Source organism: Brachypodium distachyon, chromosome 1, assembly GCF_000005505.3.
Source record: "Brachypodium distachyon strain Bd21 chromosome 1, Brachypodium_distachyon_v3.0, whole genome shotgun sequence".
NCBI classification, from domain to species: Eukaryota; Viridiplantae; Streptophyta; class Magnoliopsida; order Poales; family Poaceae; genus Brachypodium; species Brachypodium distachyon.
In genome coordinates, this window is record NC_016131.3 from 40,167,428 (window position 1) to 40,189,606 (window position 22,179).

Sequence of the window (22,179 nt, forward strand, 5' to 3'; positions counted from 1 at the left end):
TCGTGTCACTTAAGTTTAAATTGCTAATGCTTTTATTATATCAAGTATCATTTCCTTAGACCATGGGATCATGCTACTCCCTAGTACGGGAAGAATACTTTGTGGATATCAACCGTCGTCTCGTAACTGGGTGATCATAAAGGTGTTCTTCAGGTATATCGGAAGGTACTTGTTGGGTTGTATGGGTCAAGACTGGGATTTGTCACTCCATGGGACGGAGAGATATCTTTGGGCCCTCTCGGTAATATAACATCCTAATGAGCTTGCAAGCATGTGACTAATGTGTTTAGTCACGGAGATATTATATTGCGGTACGAGTAAAGAGAACTTGCCGGTAACGAGATTGAACTAGGTATGGTGATACCAACGATCAAATTTCAGGCAAGTAATATATCACGAGACAAGGAAAATTGGATACCGGATTAATTGAATCCTTGACATAGTGGTTCAACCGATGAGATCTTCGTGGAATATGTGGGAGCCATTATGGACATCCAGGTCCCGCTATTGGTTATTGATCAGAGAGGTGTCTCGGTCATGTCCGCATGTTCTCGAACCCGTAGGGTCACACACTTAACGCTTAATGTCGGTAGGGTACAATGAGATAATAGATAGTGACATCGAATATTGATTTGGAGTCCAGGATGAATCCAGGACATCACGAGGAGCTTCGGAATGGTCCGGCGATAAAGAATTATATATGGGAAAGTTGTTTCGGAAAAGTTTGGGATATTTTCCGATATTGACCGAGAATATTCTAAAAGGTTTCGAAAGTTCTCGGAAGGTTCTGAAATGTTCCGGATTATTCCTGAGAATTTAATTGGGCCTCTGTAGTAATTAATTAGAGGAAAGGGAAGCCTTCGGTGGGAGCTGTCCACCACGTGGTGGAGCTCACGTATGTGGGGAGAGCAAACAGAAGGATTGGGAATCTTTCCGGGACTCCCTGGCCGGCCACCTCTAGGAAAGGAAAGGAAAAACTGAATTAGGGAATTGATCCCTATGTCTAGGAAAGGAAAGGAAAAACTGAATTAGGGAATTGATCCTTATGTGATCAAATTCCTATTTCTTGAGAGGCAAGAAAGGAAAGGTGAGATTGTCTCATTTACTTGCCTTGCCGTCGGCCTCCTCCCCTACATAAGGAGGGGAGGGGCTGCCCCTTGACCGAACGCTGCTCCTCTCCCTGACCTCCTCCTCTCACGCGCACAGTGAAGCCTTGCCCGTGAAGAACTCCACCATAGTCTACACCACGCCGTCGTGCTGCTGGAATCTCATCGACTTCTTCCTCTCGCTTGCTGGATCAAGAAGGAGGAGACGACGTGAAGCTGAACGTGTGGATACCAAGGAGGTGCCGTCGTTTCTGCACTGAGATTGATCTCATCGAAAATTCCATCACGCCAACAACGATTCTGTGATCGTAACGCTTTGTGGTCTACGAGGGTATGATGCTCATAATCCCTCTCGTTACTTACATCTAGTAGATATGTTCTCGGGTTTCTTCCGCACATCTCGTAGGAAATTTTTTGTTTTTCATGCAACGAACCCATCATCCTAATCCCTTGACCCTCGCTAGTTGGCTTGCCGCATCCAGCCGTTGCTTATCTCCCTAGACTACTCCCTCCGTTCGCGACTTTGCAGTTCATTGCGTCCAGGCGTCCAACCATCGTACCTCAAAATGACGTCAATTTACTTATCCAATACTAGTATGCTGTATTTTTAGATGTTGTGTAAATACGACATATTTGTAAGCATGAAGATATAAATAAATGAAATTGTGTCTTAGTTGCATGAAATTGTCTTAATTTTAGAACAAAATTTCAATTTCGCTCGGTGGCCTCCAATTCTCCGATTTCTGGAGACGGACCTGCTCGAAGATGTCCTAATGTCAGATTTGTGAAAATATCACTTGTCCACGCCACGCCTAGCACTAGCAGGCTAGCACTGCCTCTCAAATTACGTCCATGCCCCGCTCCTGCACTGTGCCGCTGGGGCTAATCGCGTAATTTCCACACCTCCCGTTTTTAGGAATCATTCCCCGATACGGTACCCCGCAGAAAGGCAGAGAGCTCCCCTCCTCCCCAAAAAAAGCGAGACGACGAGACGAGACGGCGCGCGAGAGGGGAGGGGACGACAACGCGACACCGGCCAAGCAAGCCCTAGGGCGGCGCGACGAACGGTCGTGGCGGCGAAGGCATCTCGTGCTCTTGTCTTTGCGTGCCCGGATTCGGTTTCATCGGATCGAGTCTCGGCTCGGCCATGTCGACCAAGAGGTAACACGATTCCCCCGATTGGATTGGGTGCCCTACTGTCTGCGATTTTAAGCGAGGGGTGGATCGAGAGTTGCGTGCGGTAGTGTCGCGTGTGGTTCTAGTATGTTTCCGTTGAGCTCTGGGTCGAGGTGCGTTGAGCTTACCTGATTCCTAGGATTTGGGGGAGCTTAGAAGATACGTTGTATGCTTAGAATTTGGATTTGAGCTCGCGGGACGAATGGGGACTCCAGCTTTGAGCTGGAGCACAGAAATGCTTCTTGGCAGTAGGGGCGGACGCCCACGGGGGTAGATAAGCTTATATGTACGCTTTCACACAATACAGGATTTAACTCTCCGGATTTCCGGTTGTGCCTATATTCTTTCCAGTTCATGTCGATGATGTGATCTGCTTGTGTTACCCTGCATGCGTACCCCATGTGTAGCATTCATCCCATTTTGCATTAGAACATGTCATCTCTCCAAAGTTTGTTGGATTGGTGCTGCTGGTGGGCTGCACCTGGGAGATAATTTGTTCTCCTTATGTTCTGCAAGTCTACGGGATAAACCGATATAGAGTATATAGGGCATCCTGTTTGCTAGCAACTGATACTAATGATGATATATGATTCTGCAGTATTTTCTTTGTGATGATTCTATATACTATCATGCTGAGTAGATTAAATTTAAAAACTGGTTTCAGTTTGATTGTGGTGCACATGTTGCTGTTTGGTTCTGTAATCACGAGATTATTCTTCGGGGTGAGTTATGAGGATTTCACACAAAAAAAAACTGTGGATTCGAGACTCAAAATCTTAATTTACTTGGCTATATGTTACTATGTTCTGCATTCTCAATGTCAAAATTATGACATTGAAGAGTGAAATCCAGTGGGAAGTTCCTCAATATAGAGAAAACAACAAACAAAAAGCTGTGATGTTGTCTTTTATTGATATAATTACCTATAGTGACAATCATTTTGCAAGTATGCTGATAACAAAGAGCCTAAAAATTTGGAGCATGGAAACTTCAGTAGAGCGATAAGCGTAACTAGGTCCTCAGGTGCAAATTTCTACACAGACATGCATTTTTGTTATCTTCGGTATTTAACTTGAGTATTATCCAGGAAACTGGTTCTCTTGCCCTGTACAGCAGAAACTTAGGAAAAAAATACACCAAGTCTTAAAAACAGGGGAAACAGGATGTACCTTAGTATTATCCTCCATCATTAGACATAACTTCATATTGTTCACTCAGTTATCAGTCTAAGCATCAACTGCTGGGATAATGTTCACCGTTTGCTCACATTTTCTTTCCTCAGGAACAATATTATGACAGGAAGCTCCATAAAAACTCAATTGTTTTCTCTCTCATATTATTTCCGCTTGATTTGAAAACTAACAATTTGGTAGTTTGCTTACATGCCCTTTTGTTCTGTGACTGATCTACTTTCAGGGTTCTTTGCAAGTTCTTCGTTCATGGAGCTTGCTTGAAAGGAGAGTACTGTGAGTTCTCCCATGACTGGAGGGACCAAGCAAATAATGTAATGTATTAGTAAACATTCTATGCCGATCTAGTTTAATTGCCAGATTTTATTGTGCATATCTTGTACTTGTTCTTAGTGTGATGCTTGTTTGCTCAGGTTTGCACGTTTTACCAGAAAGGCTCATGCTCATATGGTAGTCGTTGCAGATATGACCATGTCAAAGTTTCTCATAACAACCCAGTGCCTCCGCCACCATCATCAAGTACTCCGACACGCAACTCCTCACTGCCTCTGCCACCATCAAGCACTGTAGCACGTGTCGTGTCTACTTCTCTACAACCTACAAGTGCTGGACGTCCTGTTCATATTGGACATCAAACAAATCCAAGCAACCAAAGACAACAGATATCTATGGATATGCTGGCACATTCTGAAAGTAAACCTGCATGGAGGAATGATTTCCAACTTGACAGTGTATCAGAAGATGGGATTGACTGGTCATCCAATCGAACTGTGCAAAACCAAACATCCAAGAAACTTGCTGATATGCCAATTTGTTCTTTTGCTGCTGCTGGTAATTGCCCGTATGAGGAAGAGTGCCCTAGCATGCATGGAGATTTGTGCACAACCTGTGGGAAAATGTGCTTGCATCCTTATCGTCCTGATGAAAGAGAGGAACATATGAAGCTATGTGAAAAAAACCACAAGCGTATTGAGGCTTTGAAACGTAGCCAAGAGATAGAATGCAGTGTCTGCTTAGACCGTGTGCTCTCCAAGCCTACAGCTGCAGAAAGGAAATTTGGACTCTTATCTGAATGTGACCATCCCTTCTGCATCTCATGCATTAGAAATTGGCGTGGCAATTCTCCTACGTCTGGTATGGATGTGAACTCAGCACTGAGGGCTTGTCCAATTTGCCGCAAACTATCGTACTATGTGATTCCAAGTGTTCTTTGGTACTTCTCAAAGGAGGAAAAGATGGAGATCATCGACAACTACAAATCGAAGCTCAAGTAAGATTGACATTTACCATATTTAGCTTCATGTGGCATGCCTTTATGTGATCTGTCCCTTAACTATAGAAGTGAAAGTAGAATGTTACAAATATTCCTGTTGTTATATTTAGGCATTTTAGCACATAATTATTTGAATGAGTGAGTCATAGCATTGTACTACAAATGACGTTTCTTATCATCTTTGTGTCATAGGTTCATGTTTCCTTCACTTTTTTAAGCATCCAAGCTGATATGCTTCATGGGAAGTGATTTTAGATGAATATACTATGTACTAGTACTTGATTAGCTTTACTATCTAACCTACACGGATTTTTAAACCATAACCTTCAACCATATGTTGTAGGTCTATAGATTGCAAGTACTTTGATTTTGGAACGGGTACTTGCCCATTTGGTACAAGCTGTTTCTACAAGGTAAGCATACTCCTTACATTCTATAAACATTGAATTCATTGCAGCTGATGTACTTTTGTGGACTATAGAGATTATTGTTGTGGCAATGTCATACTTGATTTCCTTCTGATTGTTTTCCTGAATAGTGTGCCTTGGTATAAAAAGTATGGCGGTTTCTCTGTGAAAACCACCATTATGGTGAAAACTCCATGAATACCATTGTAAAGGTTAAAAAAATCTAGAAAAACTCAATGAAACCACCAATCGCGTTTAGCAGCAGGAAAAAAACAAATTCAGCATGATTAGTGGTTCTTCACTATTTGGCACTATTCATCTATATATTTCTCTTTTTAATTCCTTCCAAATGCTATTGAGTTTTGATTTGAAAATTTTCACGTTTTTCGAACATCACACCTCCAACATATGCTATTTTTGTATGAATTTTTTGAAACTTCTAAACATGGTTTCTATGGAGTTTTCACAGTTTCACTCTAGTTGTGGTTGTCACCCGATATTTGTCCTAAAAACTAACCAGTCTTTGCCCTTGTTTTTCTTTGATGTTCATCTCATGTAGCCCACATGTTTTGCAGCATGCTTACAGGGATGGCCGCTTGGAAGAGGTCATACTGCGACATCTCGATGCTGAAGATGGAACTACACTTATTGCCAAAAATATTAGGTATATGTTCTCTATTTGACTTATAAAATCTGTATGTTCTTTTTCCTCATTTAATCATGTACCGTCCTGTTTATGTTCCAGGTTGTCAGACTTCCTCACTCGGCTGCATCTTTAGGGACCCGGATCTGTATATATCACATGTAAGATCTTTCATGGGGTATGTGACCAACACACTCTTACTATTTTAGTATTTTTTGCCAATTTATTTACAAGTATTGTGCATTGCTTTTGTACCTACTATTTATTTGCTGTTGTGGGAGATATGGCCATGGTGCTGCCCCACTGATCAATTAGCAATGCTCATAGTTACGTTTTACACCACTGTTAAAGTTGAATCTATTATAGAATTTCTCCTCAAATCAGTGTCTCTGACATTCATTAACATGTCAATTAAATGGCACACATTCTGCCCTTGTTTCCATTGTTTCATTCCCACCAAACTACTCTTTCATTGTTTGACCTATTGTACTGGATATTTTGCATCCAGGCATTCTGGGACGCTGTCTACCAATATTTCCAATATTCGGAAGACATCAGTTTAAATTGAGGCATCTTTGAAAACTGCTGCTTTATATCCAATTTATGGTTGCTTTGTCTCCAAACATAAGAGGCAATAATTTTGTGCCTAAAACTGTATTCATTCTCCTACCTTGCACAAACTTTTACAAAACCCTTAACATTACATTTGTGCCTAACACTAACCCTGCTTCTCGATGCAGAAATTTTGAAGTTCACTGCGGGACACCTGGATGACCTTAATATAGAAGCACTGTTGATCCATGGAACAAACAACGTAAAAGAAGCCTTGTCGCGAGTTTGCTTGGAGAGTCAAAATACAAGAATTAGAACTGTTGAAACGCTTTTCTATCTGCACTTTGTGTTACTTCCCGGGTCACCAGTGATTCAGTAGAACAATCCCTGGCCATTGTGCGAAGGGCAGGTGTATAATACCCTCGTTTCCAAACTGCCCTTTCCCAGTCGAGGAAAGCTCCCCGCACCAACAACTCCTTAGCTGAGAGCCTGAGCCCGTTTGTTTGTATAACTCAATACACATAAGAAAAATAAACAAAGAATGCATGTCATAATTCAGACTGTTTTCTAAGAACCGTGCAAGGATTTTTTTTTAATTAAGGCCTCGTTGGCCACTAGTGTTTTTAAAGTGTATTTTAGGGTATTATCCATTTCAAATTGAAAAATGTTAGAAACGCTAGAAAACCCAAATAGTTGTTTGGCAGGAGGGATTATAGGAGATTATCGCTAGTCCCCACCCCCACCCCCCTTCCTCCGTCCGGAAACAAGAGATTTGGATTTCTGTGGAAATAAGTGACTTCGATTTTTGTGGTACAGCTTATTTTTGGACGGAAGGAGTATCATTTTTTTTTGTCAATTTAAAGCATTTCTCATAACATTTTTTTTCAAACAAAACACTAGTGTTTTGGTTGGAAAGGTTTTTCAAAGTATTGGGTGAACACCCAATACTCTCAAATACCAATTCACTGACGGATCCGCGAACTACGGGTGGAACAACATACATGAGTTGTGTGCGAGAAGAGATAAAGAGTCTCTCAATTGCGGAATCACTTCGTACCAAAGCTCGAGAGGATAGTGAACTCTGTGGCGGAACTAGCCCTTTCAAATTCAAGTTATAGACTTGTTATTTCATCGAGTGTAAAATAGCAGTGCGTATTTCGCCCAAACTGCGGGTTATCGTTTTCTCCTCAGGGACTAGGCGATCTACAATCGAATTTTGACTAAAGCTAGGTCAATCAAACAGAGATAATATGCAAACCAAAGTGTAATGCAACAATCCAGCACTAAACAATATTTTTGTAATTTTCATTAATCCAAATAACTCTGGACAGATATGCATCCTAGGCACAATACTTAACCACGAGCAGACACATAAGAAAGAGATAAAAGCAAATTGTTTTGGAAAGGGATAGAATTCAGAACAAAGCAACACATAAATATTATCACACAAAACTAAATCACATTCTATGTGTTTCACACAAATCTCAGGACAAAAGACAATTATATAGCTCACAGATATCATAGTAGAACAACTCAATAATAAAAAAAGATTTCATATTGACATTTGAACAAACAGGTTGAAGGCCTACAAATTCAGCACAATTTCTCTATTCGTGCACACAGAAGCAGCAACCAAACCAAGGAGAAAGAGAGGGAATTAGATGGGATTAACCCAAGGTGAAGAAGCAGCAGGAGTTGGAGAAGGGAAAGAGGCTGCAGGTGGCTGATCTGAAGAAATATTAAACATGGTGTGGATTAGTTCATTTGATCAAATATTGTACTTATAACATTCAGTTTGAGACAAAATTAGCTTTAAATGATGCTAGAAGGTCAACTAACTGAGGCAAAAATCATGCAAATATGACACTAATCATTATTCTTTTACTGGTATGTGATGTAGCCGTTAATAATGAGCCGCATGCGGTGACTTCATCAATCTCTAAAAATCCGTCGACTCAATCTCTCGATTATATGGGTGACGTAAGGTGTGCACGTGTGCGTTTATGCGGGTGAGTGTACACGTGTGTTGTGAGTGCCTGTGTTTCTCTTAACTTCTCTATTCTTTATCGATTATCAATGGTATATGTACATGATGTTACAAGGGGTGCCATCGAAAGGTGACAAATGCAAAGTCTGCCATCAAAAGGAGACAATTACATATTGTAGGAGAGAGGAGAATGGATGTGTCTCTTAAGCATGGATTACAACATAATTAACAATGTCTTAGCATAGCAACTCTCCTACTCAATGATGTAACTATTATTTTCAGGAAATAAAGAGGTATTTTGCTGTTAAAGAAATATGCTAATTAGTTTAAACACTCACTTAATCGATGTTTGTTCTCGCTATCATCTCAAATAGAAACTCTTCCAAAAACTCAGTGGGAAAAAAAAATGAGGAGAATGCTCTTAATACTCCGTATGTTGTTAGCTTCCAAATCCAGTAGAAAAATAAGGAGGAAATGTTACTACATACAGTGATTATCGTCTCCTTCATAACACATGTGAAAACCCTAAAAAAAAGGAAACCCTATGAGTTTAGAGAACAATAGACATGCGTTGTATATTTTCTTTAAAACCTCGACAGTGAAAATAGACAAGGCATAATCAATATGTCGTGTTTAATTCCCTTAAAAACACTGGTAAGAAAAATAGGAGGGCAAAAAGAGTAAAAAGATATTTGAGGCAATGACAGACTAGACCTACATTTTTTTTGACCAATACTAGACCTACAATTTTTTTTGACCAATACTAGACCTACATTTTAATGTGCCGTAGAAACAATTACATGTACCAGGTTTTCGGAAGCTGCAAGAAAAAAGCACAATTTTTTGAAAAAAAGTATTCTCTCTTTTATCCCTAAAATTCGAGGGAACGAACTTTTGAGAATGTTCTGAAGATGCTTCAAAATCTGTTGTTATTCCCGTCCCATTTAGGTTTCTACTCGCAGCCAGCCAAACGCAGCCTGATCTCCAAGCATGGTGCTCGACATCAATCTCGACCCGGAGGATCTCCAGCCATCGGTGCCCCTGAAGAAGGTCCCCACCGGGGACCTATTTGAGGCTGCGCGCGCCGGCGACTGCGACCGGCTCGCCCTTCTCCTCGAGGGCGGCGCCAACGTCAACGCGCGCGACCGCTGGGACTCCGTCGCGCTCTACTATGCCTGCCTCGCCGGCCACGCCGACGCCGCGCGGATGCTGCTCGAGGCCGGGGCCGTCTGCGCCGAGCGCACCTTCGACGGCGACAGGTGCCACTACGCGGCGCTCACGCTGGACCTCCGGAGGCTCCTCAAGTCATTCGAGGCGCGCCCGCCTCCTCTCGCGCCGCTGCCCGCCGCGCTCCGGACGACGTTCCTTGCCTGCCCCGCCAACCGCACCACGTTCCTCGAGATACTCCAGGGGTCCAGCTCCGGCTCCGAAGCCGCTGCCCTCGCTCAAACCGCAGGTTACTGTTTCTGGATTATTGATCGTTCTAGTGACTAGTACTGTGCCGATTTCGGGTGGAGCAATTGGATTGCGGGTGCAACGAGGATCGGTGGGTGACAATAGGATTCAACGCTTCCAGTGTCAACAAATCATCTCATTTAGTATTTGAGATAGGACTACCAATATTAGATGATCGGTACTGCGGAGAAAAAAGTTGATTTGATTCATTACCGTTTAGAGCACAGTTGCATACTACGGGTAAGATTTGACACATTTGAGACGCACTGCAAGTAATTGATTGATTTAGCTACATACCGTATGAGATGGGGGTTGTTTGCTTGAGTTATTTGAGCCGGCAAAAATGCACATATGACAAAGGTTCCATCGCAACACTTGTTCAGTGCATATACGAGAGATTGTTGGCTAATTGAGCTATCTTATTCTCTTGAGCATCTTGTTTTGTTGCTTAAAGGTTCTCATTTCCCATCAATCATCAAGTGATAGTAAGAGCTTCATAGTTTCAATTATGTCTTGGAAGGCTATACAATTGATAGTTTTATGCTGATGCTGACTCATTTAATGATTATGCAGGATTTGGGCTGACGGATGATGCATCAACTGCTAGTCTATTTCCCCCGGATATCACTTTCTACGTGGATGGAAAACCTATTGAAGCTCATAGGTTGATTCTTTGTGCCCGGTCGTGCTTCTTTGAAAAGAAATTCAAGACAGACTGGAAAAATAGGAGGGAAGTGAGATTTTCTAACCAAAAATTATCTTTTGGTGCCCTGTACAACCTTATCCATTTCTTCTATTCTGATAGACTTGAGGCATCTGTGGATGACATGGAATGTTTGCTGCGCACTTCCAAAGTTTGTGCATGTGAGGGGTTGCACAAGTTAGTTCATAAAGAAGTCATGCATCACAGATTTGCGCCCTATAAGTCAACAATGGAGTCAGAATTGGAAAATTCACAGAAACGTTTCGTTTTACATGGGCAATCGTTGCCATTGGAAGATCAGCTTCCATCAGCATTGCAGCGCATTCTAGAGAAATGTCTAGCTAACTCAAGAGAAAAAGATTATTTTAACAATGAACCAAATGAGATGTGCAGAAACTTGAAGGATGATGACCTTGCCGATCTCATTGTAAAAGTAGATGATAGGGTATTTCGTTGCCATCAGTTGATTTTAGCCTCAAGGTCAGAGTACTTTAAAGCCAGGCTATCTCGAACAGTGGATTTTCTTGAAGGTTACAATGGACAGCAAGAATCTCTGGATCTTCCATTCCTTCAGGAGCATGACTTGAGTACAGAAGCATTTGAAAAGATGCTTGAATACATGTAACATCCCTTTGCACTTTTTCTTGCTTGACTATCATTATTATTGTTATTGCTGCTGTCTAGCTTACCCCTTGATTGTTAGTACTGTTGTCTGACTTACTCCTTGCTTTTGTTAATTGTAGGTATACTGATAAGCTAGAGCATATGGATCCAATCCAGGTAAGATATAAAAACATAACTCAATTACCACTTTTTACAAAAATATTGGAGTTACTTTAATTTTTTTCTTGAACAAGACTGAAGTTAAACCTCTACCAGGCTGAAGAACTATTTGACATCGCATCAAGATACCTGCTGTTTCCCCTGAAGAGAGCTGTAGCTGATTTACTGTTACCAAATCTGGAACATGTTTCACCTGCAGAACTGTGCCATTGGCTGATGTTATCAGACATGTATGTGCTCATCATGCTTGATATTCATCTTTGATTCTATCGTGTTTCTGAGATCAATCTTTTCCTCAAATGCAGTTACGGCGTTGTGAAAATAAGGGAGTATTGCCTGGATATCATCGCCTGCAATTTCGAGATGTTTGCAGACACAAGAGAGTTCCGGGCCTTGCTCTTGACCCTTCCACCGCCGTCTGCAGATGACGCACTGCGAACAACTCGTCCTAGCGAGCCTGGGGCTGCGGGGAACACTGACCAAGGCAATGTGCTCGATGATTTGCGGGAGAAATGGTTAGAAGCAGAGGCCGCTGAGCTAGATAAGAGAGATCAGAGCGCAGCGCTGTTCGACAAGCGCTTGGAAATGCTTATGCATGTTGCGGAGCGTGAAGCCAATGATTACAATGCTGGACTCCATGGAGAACTGGAATTCCAAGGCCATGGTACCTTTCTTGTGTAGCTCTGTTTTTTGTAGTCTTTGAAGGGGGAACGCATTGCTGTGCCCGAACGATAGAAATACTTGAGAAAATATGGATGGTACAAATATCAGATAACTTTCTAACAGTTCGAATTTGTAGGGCAGATTTGATCAAAGTTCTAGCTTCGTTCAAAGTTATAGGCCTATGATTACAAAAATCAGTACACATATAAACACACCAAAGAGCAGCAATCTTATATTTGAAAACTGATTTTTTTGACAAAAGATTTGTTGAATCACCTCCGGACATCCTGTGGTACTATTGCATGAATGTTTCAAAATAAACATGGCGATAGGTGTGATCCCTTTCACGAAGGTAAACACTCATTCATGTCCTGAAAGCTAAGATCCTATTTACTATCTTCAGAACAAACATGGAACATTGTGTTTTGACATGGTTGCTTCTTTTATCCTAAGACCTAACAACAAGAAGGAAAGGTAGCTCCTTTGAAATGTCAAAGATTATCCTGAAACCAATAAACCAGAAATTTCCAAGCGCTGCACTGGATCTTAGACTACGGAATAGCAATACATAAATTCTAATAAGAATGTAGTTTTTCATCCATATATCATTCATGGCATTACTATCAAAATTAACCATCTCTTCGCACACTAATAGGATGCTTGCATTCTGGCATGTAAATTATCCGGTTTCAATCCATGATGTTGGCCTGGCTATTTGTTTAAGCAATGATAAAACATGAATTAGACACTTGATTGTCTGATTCTACCCATCAATCTATATCTACTATTGTGCCTTAAAGGAAAGACTAAAGAGGAAATCATCCATTTTACAGTAGCCCAAGGACAACCGGATGGTCAAAAAATGGAGCGGGCAGTTGAGTATCGATCTAAGGTGGAAGTAGCACAGGAGCGGGACGGCATCGTCTAGCCGCAGCAGCCAATGGAGAGAGAGATCATGGGAAGACCGGTAAAGCATAGGAGACGGGGAGGGAGAGGGAGGCGAACTGGATGAGAGCCAGGAGCCCAGGAGGTGGCTGCTTGCGCTCAACCCTATGGGGTGAGGAAATGCAGTTTGCCTTTTTCTTTTCAGCAAACCGGATATATGGGCTCCGAAACTAGCCCAAACAACAAGCCGCTCCATACTTTTCTCGAGAGTAAATTAAAAAAACCACCGCATTACTCGCTAGAGTTTCACGTAGTTATCGGTTCACGTTTTGGTGACTAAAAACTATCGGATTTCGTTAACTTCTCGCTCGCTAGTGATTAAACACGCTTCAAACAAGGTGGGTCACTAGTCAGACCAACGTGACGTCCAGCTTGGCAACTGAGTGAAACCATTGGCTGACTTCCTCCCTCTCTGTGTCCCCACACAGCCATGTAGAGCTGCCGCTCAAGCAGCCGCGCGGCTCTCCGGCGGCCGAGGCAGCAATCTCGGCACCCTCCTCCTCAGCTTGTGTCCGAGTTCCCGACCCGCTCCGCCCTCTCCGCGACGCCGTCGACGCCAAGATCCAAGCCTGGCAGTCGACCCGAAGCAGCCTAGCCATCGAAGCGCTCCGTCCTCTCCGAAGCAGCCTAGCCGTCGACCTGCGCGCGCAGCCGCCGCCGCTCCGCTGCTCCGACCTGCGCGACCCGCTGCCCTCTCCGTCCTCGCCGGCGCTGCTACGGCCGTCTCCGCCTGGAGTCCGACCGGCGCGAGACGTCGCATCGCGCGTCAAATTCCGGTAGGGGCGGCCTTGGTGGACTTCACCTCGCCGCCGTCCACGCCTTGCTGCAGCCCGTCGGCAACAGCCGAGTGGCCGCGCCAATTCACGCTCTGGTTGTACGGCAGATGGTCCCGCTGGTCACCATCTCCTCCGCCATCCCGCTGACAAGGAGGTCTACGACATCGCCCGGGGCACATCGCCTGCTCGACCCCGCTGCGCCGCGCGCGGTTGCTCCGAGGCGCCCCTGCTCACGCCAGGCGTGCCGCTCGCTCCCGTTGCGCCGCGCCCTTGCTTGCCGCGCACCATTGCTCCGGCGCGCCTCCGCTCGCCCCCGCTGCGCCGCGTCCCTGCTCGCCGCACGCCGCTGCTCCGGCGCGCCTCCTCTCACCCCCGCTGTGCCGCTGCTCGCCGTGCGGCTCTCTGGCGGCCATGGCCCGTGCGAACCCCTCGGCCTTTACCTCTGCAGATTTTAGATCGGGAACACAGAGAGAGATGCACGCCAAGTTGGATGTCACGTTGGCCTGACCGGTAGACCCGTCTCGTCAGAAACGGGCTTAGACGCTAGCGAGCAAGGGATTACTCTAATCCGGTGGTTTTTTGCAACTAAAACGTAAATTGGTACCTATGTGAAACCCCATCCACTAATGTGGTGGTTTTTTGTAATTTACTCATGTTCTCGAGGAGCAGTGGCCGACCCAGTTGATGAAGCCCAGCCGGATTGGATGACCAGTGCTGCGACGGGACGTACGGTGGAAAACACTAATGCCTGAGACAGGCTGGACATAGATTCAAATCGTCGTGGAAGGGTTAGCTCCATTTTACTGTCTTTTAATAACTAGAACTTGAAAGAGCACATTTGAGAAAATACAAATACCTGAATATATTGTACTAACTCGCCAAAAAAAAAATTATACTATTTAGAACAATCACAGTTTAATCCTACCTTTGGTCAGGTATTATGCAGTCCAATGGAGAGTTGTCGAAATGAAGAACCAAGGAAGTCTGAACATACAATGCATACAATTTAAGATAGTATAGTTCATGCGCTATCTAACCAGATCGGCCTGCTATATCCTAGTCGCGATCATGTACCATGACGGCTTTGGAATGTGTTGTAACTGTTTTTCCATGTTTATAGTTAATTAACCGGGTCTCGAAAGTGTTAATTAATGAGATGAGACAAACCCTTTGTATTCAATTCGAACAAAATAAAATATCCTTGTACAGAGAGTTGGCCCAAATGAAGTCATCCAACTTCAAGCTCAGGCATAAAGCTACATCCAAAGAATCACGTAATGGAGAACCAAAGATGACATCACATAAATGAGCTGAAGGCACTGTGAGAGAGGTCTTGTTCAGAAAGAGACGAAGGAACACACATAACGCGCATGATTGAACTCCTTTCGTACATACATAACGGGTATGATTGAACTCTGAAGAAAGGACATGGGACAACCTAAGATCAGCAAGAGCTATCGTTACCTTCTTTTTTTCAAAGAAAAACACAGCGACAGCTTAACTTGGCCCAAGGAAGAACTATAGATCGCCATCGGGCCGGCCCTTGCTAAATGGGCCTAGCCGGGGCCCGAGCCCCTCAAGCCCGGTTAAATAGGGGCTGGGCCAGCCCCAAGATGTCCCTGGCAGCTCACGCACAGACGGTCCGGCCCGTTTAACCCTGACGGGTCCTGTCAATAGCATGGGGCGTCCAGCTCAGCAAGGAGAAAAACAAAAAAACGCTAACTGAGCCCAGCCCCTCAAGGAGAGAAAAAGAAAAACAAAAAAAAAATGCTACTTGGATTCAGCCGAGCTAGAGAAGATGAAGAAAATGTAAAAGAAAAAGGAGAAAGAGGCCAGACCCACATAATTTAGACCCGATATGAAAAAAGAATAAAAGATAAATACAAAACGGGTCGTGTCGAGCCGGGCCGTGGGCCTGAGGCTGAAGCCGAGACACGGGCACGGCACAGGCCGGCTCGGCTCGTTTAATCCGCGTCGGGCCTGGCACGCCACGAGCCGGGCCAACGGGCTTCTTCAAAAGCCCGCCCCGATGGCCATGAAGAACCGACACGCCAAAATCAATATACAAAACTCCTTGCTAGGCACCAGAACATCGTCTCAAACCACCATTGTGATTACTCAGAAATCGGCACGTTCGGCCAAAAACCACTGCCGACTACCGACTTACACGATGCCTGCCGCCTAGCAGGCGGCCGCACTAGCGGCGTCAGGGTCCTCCAACTCTAAGGCCAAGGTCAATCCAGAATCCATTCGTGGCACCAGCTCACACGACACGCAGGCATTCCCTCGCCACGTGTGCCGCCCTACCTCAGGTCAGCCAAAATCACGCGTCAGACAGCCGTGAAAACGAACAAGAAAACAGGACAGAGAACGTAAACAAAACACACGCAGAGCTGCTCTCTTGCCGCGCACAGGCCAGGGAGATCGAGCAGAGCAGGTGGTGAGGACAGAGGTGAGCTCAATTAAGCAATGGCGGCGTGGTGGGAGGAGATCGTGGCGGCGGTATCGACGTCCGGGCCGGGAGGGAGCAGCGGCACCGTGGTGTCCATCTGCGTCTTCACGGCGGTGCTGTGCCTCTGCCTCGTCGCCGGCCACCTCCTCGAGGAGAACAAATGGGTCAACGAGTCCATCACCGCGCTAATCATCGTACGCAAATCTCCCCAATAATCCACCATGTACTCGTATTTCAGGGATACATTCCCTCAAAAAAAATTCAGGGATACACTTATTTATCCAAACAATTTTATTTTTGTTGCAGGGTTGCATTGTTGGGGCTTTCATATTTCTGCTGAGCAAAGGCAGGAACTCGCACATCCTGCGGTTTGACGAGCAGCTCTTCTTCATCTACGTTCTTCCGCCTATAATCTTCAACGCTGGGTATGTATATATATTTGTATCCTCCTCAGCTTAATTGCAGCTTCATAATTCTGGCCTGGCCCTGTATTCAAGGCAAAATATTCAGCCGGTTTAATTAAACCGAGTGCCGCGGAATTTTTACATGCATGGCTCTTGTTTGCAGGTTCCAGGTGAAGAAGAAGCAGTTCTTCCATAATTTCCTCACCATTATGTCATTTGGGGTAGTCGGGGTTTTCATCTCGGTTGCAATTGTTTCCGCAGGTAGTTTTCCGGCTCTTCCACCTTATCAGCTTGCATATGTTCAGCAAATCAGCAGTACTACACGCTTTAGAACAAGTGCAGATCTGGAAGACGGAAGAATTAATTAGCTGGAAATAAACCATCACTGAAGTTACTTATTTTTGCTTCCTTCACCTGTTAAGATGACTCGCATGAGCTAATATACTAAGCTGCTAGCACATCAAATTATCAAGTGGCCAAAGGATTAACACCTAGTCAACTATCTGCTGTATAGGCCCGCCATCGCAGTTTATAAATCATCCACGCATTTCGAGATAAATTTACCATCAGTTTGACCAATAAAATGTGGGTTATACTTATACTTATGTATCACAAATATACTGTTGAATTTGTATTCAATTTTTTTTCTGAACATAATTCGTATATTTTTGGTCTAAATTCTAATGGATTGTTAAAGTTAAATCTACAAATATGTGGTCATCTTATAGATAACAAGTTAACTTCTAGTTATCCATGGTCCTAGATCATCAGGGATGTCATGGACTAGGTTTTCATCGATCAATATTTGAGCTCAAACATGGGTTTGGTTTGTCTCTTGCAACACATTCCTCAAATTTGAGATTAAACTCCTTGCCTCCTCACCCACCATCGTCACACCCTGGAGGACTCTTTTTTTTTTTTTAAATATGAATAGAGAATTGTAGGACAGTAATGCCATAGTCTTCTCTATTCCTACATGATTGTAGTGATGTTTGATTGCTCATAGAAAAACATAGAAACGTTTCAAAGAGGTTGGATACAGTTGAATTTTTCCTATGAACCCTTAGGAAAGAATCATATTTTTCCAATAAAGGTCAATTTTATTGGTGCACCCAGCTGATACACATTATAAGGAAGGGGTCATACTAGTTTCAATCCTAGAAATCCAACCACATAGAGGAAGACTCTTTTCAAGTTTCTTTGGATAAGAAGGCCTACAGTGGTACTCCCAGATCAGGTTTTGTTTGTTTGCCCAAGTGTTCATCAACTGCTTGGAGAAGTTGCACTGGATGTGGCCGAAGGTCGGTTGCTGAGTGATGCAAAGTGTACGGGAAATCATGCTGTTAGTCCAACCCATGTTCACCAATATGTAGTGTTTAACAATGTTTACTGCATTAGTAACTATTTTACAGTCTTTGCAAAAAAAATTAACCATTTTACAGCTGTCAATGGTGATTTTTTTTTTCTGCATCAGATAAGAAATTTGTTGCTAAATAAAGGAATTCTTGATATCAGGTTGCCATTGGCTCTTTCCAAAAGTTGGTTTTGGGAAACTTGACGCAGTGGATTATCTAGGTCAGCATTTCTTTATTTACGATTCTTTTTGTTTACTACCATTTTTGCTTCAAATTAATGCTAGTATAATTTACACTTGCAGCACTGGGAACCATATTTTCTTCAACAGACACTGTGTGCACTCTGCAGGTCCGTTGGGTGGTTACTTTCGAACTTCCTAGTGTTTTCTCAAACAATTGTATTTCAACGATCCATTTAATCTCTTGAGCTCAAACTCAGGTCATAAGTCAAGATGAGACACCCAGGTTGTACAGCTTGGTATTTGGTGAAGGAGTCGTCAATGATGCTACATCAGTGGTCCTATTCAATGCTATAAAGAACCTGGATATCAATAGGCTCAAACGCGGGGTGGTTTTAAAAGTTATCGCAGATTTCCTATATCTGTTTGCAACTAGTACCATCCTCGGAGCTACAGTAATGGCGTCATCTTTAACATCTCAATTCTTTGGTCTCTATTAATTATTGTGTTTATATATTTTTCAGAATCATTGCATCAAATCCCTTTTACACTTTTCTTTTCTCGAATGATATCAGATTGGGCTAGCCACTGCTTATGTTCTCAAAGCGCTGTATTTTGGTAGGTGAGTAGATGGCTACTATGTCCTGATTTGATTTATGTTCATCTTCTTCTCTTTACTTTTGAAATTATTTCCTCGTTTTGCAGGCACTCAACTGATCGGGAAGTAGCCCTAATGGCTCTCATGGCTTATTTATCATACATGCTTGCAGAGGTAAGGCCATCAAATTTATTCTTGTTCGTTTAATATATATGTTCTTTGCGATGCACCTGAAAATGTGTTGACTTGGGCAGTTGCTAAGTCTGAGTGGGATTTTGACTGTGTTCTTTTGCGGCATCGTCATGTCCCATTACGCATGGCACAACGTAACGGAAAGCTCCCGAATCACGACAAGGTACTACTATGATGTTGCTTCTGTGTTTCTGGATTATCCGTACCTTTCGTTTAAATATTTGTCTGTATCACCTTCAAAATAATATGTTTGTTTTATTTTGGTATGACCTATATCTAGCGAAACTTATGTTTATAGAAATAATCATATCTCCCATATGATGCAAGTGCAGGCACATTTTTGCAACATTATCATTCATCGCTGAGACATTTATCTTCCTTTATGTTGGAATGGATGCCCTTGATATTGATAAGTGGAAGACATCACAGGCAAGGTAAACAGCAGAGAAGCCAGCTCTCTCTCTCTCTCTCTCTCTCTCTCTGTGTCCAAGTATTTGTAATTTCTACTAAGTTACCTTAAAGCATTGTCTGAGAGGTATAACTTTTTTATTTTCCCAGCTTCAAGACATCAATTGGCATCTTTGGTATCATCATTTCACTTGTTTTGCTGGGACGGGCCGCATTTGTTTTTCCTCTATCAATTCTGTCAAATTTCATGAGTGGGAATTCGGAAAAGGCACCGATCACATTCAAGCATCAGGTAACTGCTTCTGGGACACTGATTTTCATTCCTTCACTTAAAAATGTCAACTAAGAGGAGATTCAATCTTCTCTGGTAGAACATCCATTGAATTATCTACTCACAATTCTTTCAATCCCGCCAAGGTTGTGATTTGGTGGGCTGGGCTCATGAGGGGCGCCGTTTCAATTGCGCTGGCGTACAATCAGGTACAGCTGGACAGCTAGTGGTTATCCACGTGGATTTGATATGTGTACAAGAAGAGGTCAATATTGAGTTTTTGAACATATACATGCTTGCAGTTCACCTTTTCAGGTGTAACACTCGACCCAGTTCATGCAGCCGTCATCACCACTACAATTGTTGTAGTATTTTTCACCACTCTGGTACGTAGTATATCTTACCAAATCCCTCACCTTCAGCAATGCGATATTCTTAGAGTTAATTCAATATATGTCACTGCAATCCCTCGAGTTCGAAAACTGCCGCTGCAACAATTGTCGCCAGAACGGTGGACTGATCGAATGTATTTATTTTGTCAGGTTTCTTGAATAATATAATAAAAATGGATGTTTGCATCATTTTAATGCAGATGCAGAGGGTTTCATTCTCCTTTTCGAAAAAAATGGCACTGCTATTTTATTCTTATCATTGGCATTGACAGGTTAATGGGAATTAAGAAAGCTGATACTGTTATACATACCCTTCATTCTTCCAGGTGTTTGGTTTCTTGACGAGGCCTCTGATAAGCGCAATGCTCCCACAACAGCGACACCGGGAGGGGACAGGAGGCCACATCACGAGCAGCAACTCCCCAAAGGATGAGTTTATTCTGCCGTTTCTTTCAGATGAAAACGCTCCAGGGAGTGAAAGTGGCATCAACCAAGCCAAGAGAAGCATATCGATGTTGCTAGAGAGACCCGTCCACATGGTACATATCCACTGGAGGAAGTTCGATGACAAGTTCATGAGACCAATATTCGGTGGACCGCTGTCGTACTGACAGCTCTCATGTGGATGTGGTAGAATAATTAGCGCATTACAACCCAAGTATGGTCAAGTGCAGGGAGACAGTTTGCACTTTGCAGCATATCTCTGAAGTATGCGTCTTTGTTAATTAGCTACTGTATGTCTAGTTTGTAACATCGAACAGTTCCAAGAAATTTCACCTTGAAGTTTGTTTCAGTTTTGGAATCAGATTTTCACATGGCAACATATGGAAGTAGAAAAGGAAGCAGTCTTTAGTGCTTCTTCAGGGTGCACAAGGGCTTCCACAGCGTGTGCCAAATAGAGGTGTCAAATTGCTAATTTGTCATTTGGCACCGCATCCCTTCACTATGAATCCGTTGTCAAATTGTAAAAAGTGGGAACCGGAGCAAGTAGATGATCTAGTGCCAAATTGAAAAAAACAATAAACAATACGGAGAGAGAAGAGTGAAAAGAGGAAGGAGATGAGAGATTGGGAGAGAAAAACCTGTTGGCGCGAAATTTGGGTCCCACCCAATAGCTATTTGGCTTTTAGCTACGTTGGCAAGAACTAGCAAATTTGGCACCGTCTCTTTGGCACATCATGGAGGCCCTAACCGAACCGAAATCAAATACCTAAAAAAAATGCCGCATTGAAATCAAAATTTCGGTTTTCTTGTTATTCAGTAAGCTGCTTGCAATTCGGTTTTCAGTTACAGTTCAGTACTAAAATAGCTAACTGTCTGCAATTAAAAAAAACAAATGATAAAAATATTGAAAAACGTGTTTTATAAAAAAGTATACTTTTAATCTTCGAACTGTTGAAAGCGGTTTTGTGCACAGTTTTGCTCTTCCCCACACTATTGAGTTCATTTTGTCTTCCCCCTGGTCCCGATCCCATGGAAACATCTTCCTGACATGAAGAAATGAAACAATTAACAATGCTTTCTTTCTCAGAACAACAGTATTCAAATTTCCTAGGAACTCTGCCCTATTCAATACCAGAGTCCAAAATCGACCACAAATTGATGCCATGAAATCCTCCAAACCCCAAATTATCCGAGGGCAGGGGAAGTGAAGATGGCGACAGATGGTGTTGACAAGACGGAACGACCGCTTACCCTTCATCCAAGGAGGGTTCAGACCGAGGGTGTGAGCGCCTGAGGGGAAATGAACTCAAGAAGGAGTCGAGGGCAGATGGGGTCAACTGGTTAATCAACACAACGCCAGGGGCATGGTGATGTGGCAAACGGAAGGGAAAAACCAAGACATGTTTGGTGCCAATACCACTTCAGTCGGGTAGACGGACCATATTTGTGGCTGCTTGTGACAGTTCGAGGACTAAAATTATACGAAAAAAGTTGAGCGACATTTTGCGTACTTTTCAACAAGTTGAGATACGAAATAAAGTAGCTAATGGAGCATTTAATTGAGTTTCCATAGGCTCTTGACAGAATATTCGTCATAATAGACACATTTTATATTCATGTCAAACCTGTTAGCTGGTTAAATTATACACCGATATTTGTTGGTGATGTGATATTTGTGTTTTTATATATCGGCTCACTCTAACTGGGCAGTACACATGATAATTTACCCATATTTATTTTTGCATTGTATGGGACTTATCCATCTAAGAATATTTATAATTACCTTGGCGTTATTGTTACAATTTAATTTTCTGGTGGTGCGATA

At 43.1% G+C, this 22,179-nt stretch overlaps 3 protein-coding genes and 1 long non-coding RNA gene across 8 annotated transcripts; 3 read left to right on the forward strand and 1 right to left on the reverse strand.

Annotated features, from left to right (window-relative positions):
- The first annotated feature begins 2,045 nt into the window (after positions 1-2,045).
- Positions 2,046-6,918, forward strand: LOC100840100 (E3 ubiquitin-protein ligase makorin). 4 transcript variants are annotated; one of them, XR_001405594.2, is made up of 8 exons: positions 2,046-2,267; positions 3,699-3,786; positions 3,886-4,742; positions 5,089-5,158; positions 5,728-5,816; positions 5,898-5,973; positions 6,304-6,426; positions 6,536-6,918. XR_001405594.2 is itself a non-coding variant. In XM_003563858.4 (7 exons), exons 1-6 carry the CDS (start codon positions 2,254-2,256, stop codon positions 5,929-5,931), a joined length of 1,152 nt encoding a protein of 383 aa, XP_003563906.1. In that variant the 5' UTR covers positions 2,046-2,253; the 3' UTR covers positions 5,932-5,973; positions 6,536-6,918. The 4 variants fall into 4 exon arrangements, 3 of the variants coding, with proteins under 3 accessions (XP_003563906.1, XP_010227725.1, XP_014753289.1); XM_003563858.4 differs by lacking the exon at positions 6,304-6,426; XM_010229423.2 differs by lacking the exon at positions 6,304-6,426 and having other exon boundaries at positions 5,898-5,956.
- A 2,344-nt stretch (positions 6,919-9,262) lies between these two features.
- On the forward strand, positions 9,263-13,090 carry LOC100839470 (BTB/POZ domain-containing protein At2g04740). 2 transcript variants are annotated; one of them, XM_010229425.3, is made up of 6 exons: positions 9,263-9,790; positions 10,363-11,113; positions 11,236-11,272; positions 11,372-11,505; positions 11,581-11,939; positions 12,772-13,090. In XM_010229425.3, exons 1-6 carry the CDS (start codon positions 9,325-9,327, stop codon positions 12,864-12,866), a joined length of 1,842 nt encoding a protein of 613 aa, XP_010227727.1. In that variant the 5' UTR covers positions 9,263-9,324; the 3' UTR covers positions 12,867-13,090. The 2 variants fall into 2 exon arrangements, with proteins under 2 accessions (XP_010227727.1, XP_003560775.1); XM_003560727.4 differs by lacking the exon at positions 12,772-13,090 and having other exon boundaries at positions 9,264-9,790; positions 11,581-12,112.
- A 2,998-nt stretch (positions 13,091-16,088) lies between these two features.
- LOC100839774 (sodium/hydrogen exchanger 4) lies at positions 16,089-20,642 on the forward strand. Its single transcript, XM_003560728.4, has 14 exons — positions 16,089-16,305; positions 16,418-16,536; positions 16,679-16,776; positions 18,031-18,090; positions 18,173-18,219; positions 18,310-18,504; positions 18,625-18,671; positions 18,755-18,821; positions 18,902-19,002; positions 19,172-19,273; positions 19,398-19,539; positions 19,665-19,727; positions 19,821-19,904; positions 20,237-20,642. Exons 1-14 carry the CDS (start codon positions 16,129-16,131, stop codon positions 20,519-20,521), a joined length of 1,587 nt encoding a protein of 528 aa, XP_003560776.1. The 5' UTR covers positions 16,089-16,128; the 3' UTR covers positions 20,522-20,642.
- A 251-nt stretch (positions 20,643-20,893) lies between these two features.
- On the reverse strand, positions 20,894-21,715 carry LOC112269878. The gene is made up of 3 exons (XR_002962102.1): positions 21,606-21,715; positions 21,289-21,397; positions 20,894-21,120 (listed from the first exon to the last, which is right to left on the reverse strand). It is a non-coding gene; the product is annotated as an uncharacterized LOC112269878 (long non-coding RNA).
- Positions 21,716-22,179: the final 464 nt, after the last annotated feature.

What these genes read in the sequence shown, in the direction of transcription:
- LOC100840100 (XM_003563858.4), top strand. An exon ending in GGAGGGACCAAGCAAATAAT is followed by an intron (nt 3,787 to 3,885) that starts GTAATGTATTAG and finishes TTGTTTGCTCAG; the next exon opens with GTTTGCACGTTTTACCAGAA. An exon ending in GTACAAGCTGTTTCTACAAG is followed by an intron (nt 5,159 to 5,727) that starts GTAAGCATACTC and finishes CATGTTTTGCAG; the next exon opens with CATGCTTACAGGGATGGCCG.
- LOC100839470 (XM_010229425.3), top strand. Translation starts at nt 9,325, where the DNA reads ATGGTGCTCGACATCAATCTCGACCCGGAGGATCTCCAGCCATCGGTG. An exon ending in TGCCCTCGCTCAAACCGCAG is followed by an intron (nt 9,791 to 10,362) that starts GTTACTGTTTCT and finishes ATGATTATGCAG; the next exon opens with GATTTGGGCTGACGGATGAT. An exon ending in ACTGGAATTCCAAGGCCATG is followed by an intron (nt 11,940 to 12,771) that starts GTACCTTTCTTG and finishes TCCATTTTACAG; the next exon opens with TAGCCCAAGGACAACCGGAT.
- LOC100839774 (XM_003560728.4), top strand. Translation starts at nt 16,129, where the DNA reads ATGGCGGCGTGGTGGGAGGAGATCGTGGCGGCGGTATCGACGTCCGGG. An exon ending in ACACTGTGTGCACTCTGCAG is followed by an intron (nt 18,220 to 18,309) that starts GTCCGTTGGGTG and finishes GCTCAAACTCAG; the next exon opens with GTCATAAGTCAAGATGAGAC. An exon ending in TTGCGCTGGCGTACAATCAG is followed by an intron (nt 19,728 to 19,820) that starts GTACAGCTGGAC and finishes ACATGCTTGCAG; the next exon opens with TTCACCTTTTCAGGTGTAAC.